Genomic DNA, 2,878 nt, shown 5'->3' with positions numbered 1-2,878 from the left:
CCATTACCCCCTCACATACCCTTCTACCCTTCACATACCCCCATCTACCCTCCTCACATACCCCATCTACCCTCCTCACATACCCCCATCTACCCTCCTCACATACCCCCATCTACCCTCCTCACATACCCGCATCTACCCTCCTCACATACCCTCATCTACCCTCGTCACATACCACCATCTACCCCCTCACACTACCCCTTTCTACCCCAACCCTCATATACCCACTTTCCCCCTCCCCCCCTCCCCTCCCACCATCCCTTCCCGCCCCTAAAAGGATCCTAACAGGAGACCCAACAGAGGACCAACAGGAGACCCAACAGAGGATCCTAACAGGAGACCCAACAGAGGACCAACAGGAGACCCAACAGAGGACCAACAGGAGACCCAACAGAGGACCAACAGGAGACCCAACAGAGGACCAACAGGAGACCCAACAGAGGACCAACAGGAGACCCAACAGGAGACCCAACGGAGGACCAACAGGAGACCCAACAGAGGACCAACAGGAGACCCAACGGAGGACCGACAGGAGACCCAACAGAGGACCAACAGGAGACCCAACAGAGGACCAACAGGAGACCCAAACGGGAGGACCAACAGGAGGAACCCAACAGAGGACCAACAGGAGACCCAACAGAGGACCAACAGGAGACCCAACAGAGGACCAACAGGAGACCCAACAGAGGACCAACAGGAGACCCAACAGAGGACCAACAGGAGACCCAACGGAGGACCAACAGGAGACCCAACAGAGGACCAAACAGGAGACCCAACAGAGGACAAACAGGAGACCCAAAGAGAGGACCAACAGGAGACCCAGCAGAGGACCAACAGGAGACCCAACAGAAGACCAACAGGAGACCCAACAGGAGACCAACAGGAGACCAACACTAGACCCAACAGACGACTAACAGAAAACCAACAGGAAGCTAACAGAGCAGACTGAAGCTTCCATTAAGAACATATTGCTTGTCCAGCGGGAACGGATGGCAAACGAAGCCTTCCTTCACTGCTAGGCTCGGATGCTCTGCGTGGCTGTGGCTGTGTCGTGTCTGTGTCTGTGTTTGTGTATGTGTATGTGTCTGTATGTGTATGTCTATGTCTATGTGTCTGTGTATGTATCTGTGTATGTGTCTGTGTCTGTGGCTGTATCTGATGTTGAAACTGCCAAACCGCAAAAGTCAAAACATATATAGTTGCCGAAATTAAAAACGGCACAACAAGTCTGCCTGATGTTAACGAAGAAATTTAAGAGTCTGCAAACTGACAGACGCAGCTAAATCACTGCATTAGACTTTGCATAGTCAGATCCAAAGGCTCTCGCGCTCTCCATTCAAGCTTCTCCTGAACCTCGAACGGGGTTTAATTTAATTCTAAACAGCAAATTTATCTTATTCTCGCAATCAAGAACGCGTAGCAATGAAGATCAATAAAGAATAAACAGAACGCTTTCAACTAAGAACATGCCAACAATAATACTCAGTTTGCGAAATTTGTGATTTTGTGATAGAGTGTACATTAATTTTTTTTCTTAATAAAAATTATAATCATAAGATAAAACCATACAGTGATCATTCCTTCCGCAAGTCAATTTGTTCGTGTCACGAAAGCAATTAAGGGCTTCCATATATCATAATAATGATAATAATAATAATAATAATAATAATAATAATAATAATAATAATAATGATAACAATGATAATAATAATAATTATTATAATAATAATAATAATGATAATAATGATAATAATAATAATTATAATAATAATAATAATAATAATAATGATGATGATGATAACAATAATAATAATAACAAGACAGGGTTGATGCTAAACAAAATGTAAACAAAAGACTTTCGTGGCAGCAATAGAGCGAAAAAGTTTTTCCGCATTATTCGTTTGTTGTCTTGTTCTTCCCTTAATTCTTCTATTATTATTGTTGTTATTGTTATTATTATTATTATTATTATTATTATTATTATTCATGAGAGCTTTCACCTTTGACCTTCTCTCCTTCGTCTCCCTCTGTGTTTAGGAGTTACGATTTAAAATATTCTTTTCTCTTCTGATATTATCACCACACACACACAAACAAACATATCTCTCTCTCTACCTATCTATCTATCTACATTATATATATGTAATATCTATCATCTCTCTCTCTCTCTCTCTCTCTCTCTCTCTCTCTCTCTCTCTCTCTCTCTCTCTCTCTCTCTCTCTCTCTCTTCTCTCTTGCTTTCTCTCTCTCTTGCTTTCTCTCTCTCTCTCTCTCTCTCTCTCTCTCTCTCTCTATTCTCTATTTCTCTAAAATATATATATATATATTATATATTATATATAATTATATATTATATATATATATATTAATATAATATATATATATATATCTCATATATATATATATATATATATATATATTATTATATATATATATAGTATATATATATATTTTATATATATATATATACATATATATATATATATATATATATATATATAATATATATATATAAAATATATATATATATATATATATATATAGATATATATATATATACTATATATATATATATATATATATATATTATACATAATAGAAAAATACGACTCTTTTCATTAGTAATATCTGATCAAACACGAGAACAAATTCTAATTAGTTTGTCAATCAAGTAAAGTTAGGAATACCCAATAACAAGAACAATACTTTTGATTTAAGGCGAAAAGATAAGGCGACGGTTGTGTCTCAAAAACAGCTGATTTGCCTGATTCCTGTCTTCGGATTCTCGCTTTGAACTCTCGTTGGTTTTTCCTCTTGTTCTGTTTTGCTTCCTTTTTTTTTTTTTTTTGGGGTTTCTTTTTGTTTTGTTCATTTGCCA

General features: G+C 37.7%; 1 protein-coding gene across 1 annotated transcript; it reads left to right on the top strand.

The window, feature by feature from the left end:
* Positions 1-288: 288 nt before the first annotated feature.
* LOC119570414 (circumsporozoite protein-like) lies at positions 289-949 on the top strand (the record flags this gene model as incomplete). Its single annotated transcript, XM_037918160.1, has 1 exon — positions 289-949. A coding segment is annotated over one exon (661 nt), but the record flags the coding sequence as incomplete, so codon positions are not given.
* Between the last annotated feature and the right edge of the window lie 1,929 nt (positions 950-2,878).

Source organism: Penaeus monodon, unplaced genomic scaffold (assembly GCF_015228065.2).
Source record: "Penaeus monodon isolate SGIC_2016 unplaced genomic scaffold, NSTDA_Pmon_1 PmonScaffold_26293, whole genome shotgun sequence".
NCBI classification, from domain to species: Eukaryota; Metazoa; Arthropoda; class Malacostraca; order Decapoda; family Penaeidae; genus Penaeus; species Penaeus monodon.
Note: the sequence above shows the minus strand (reverse complement) of the source record. Positions and strands in the feature narration are given on the sequence as shown.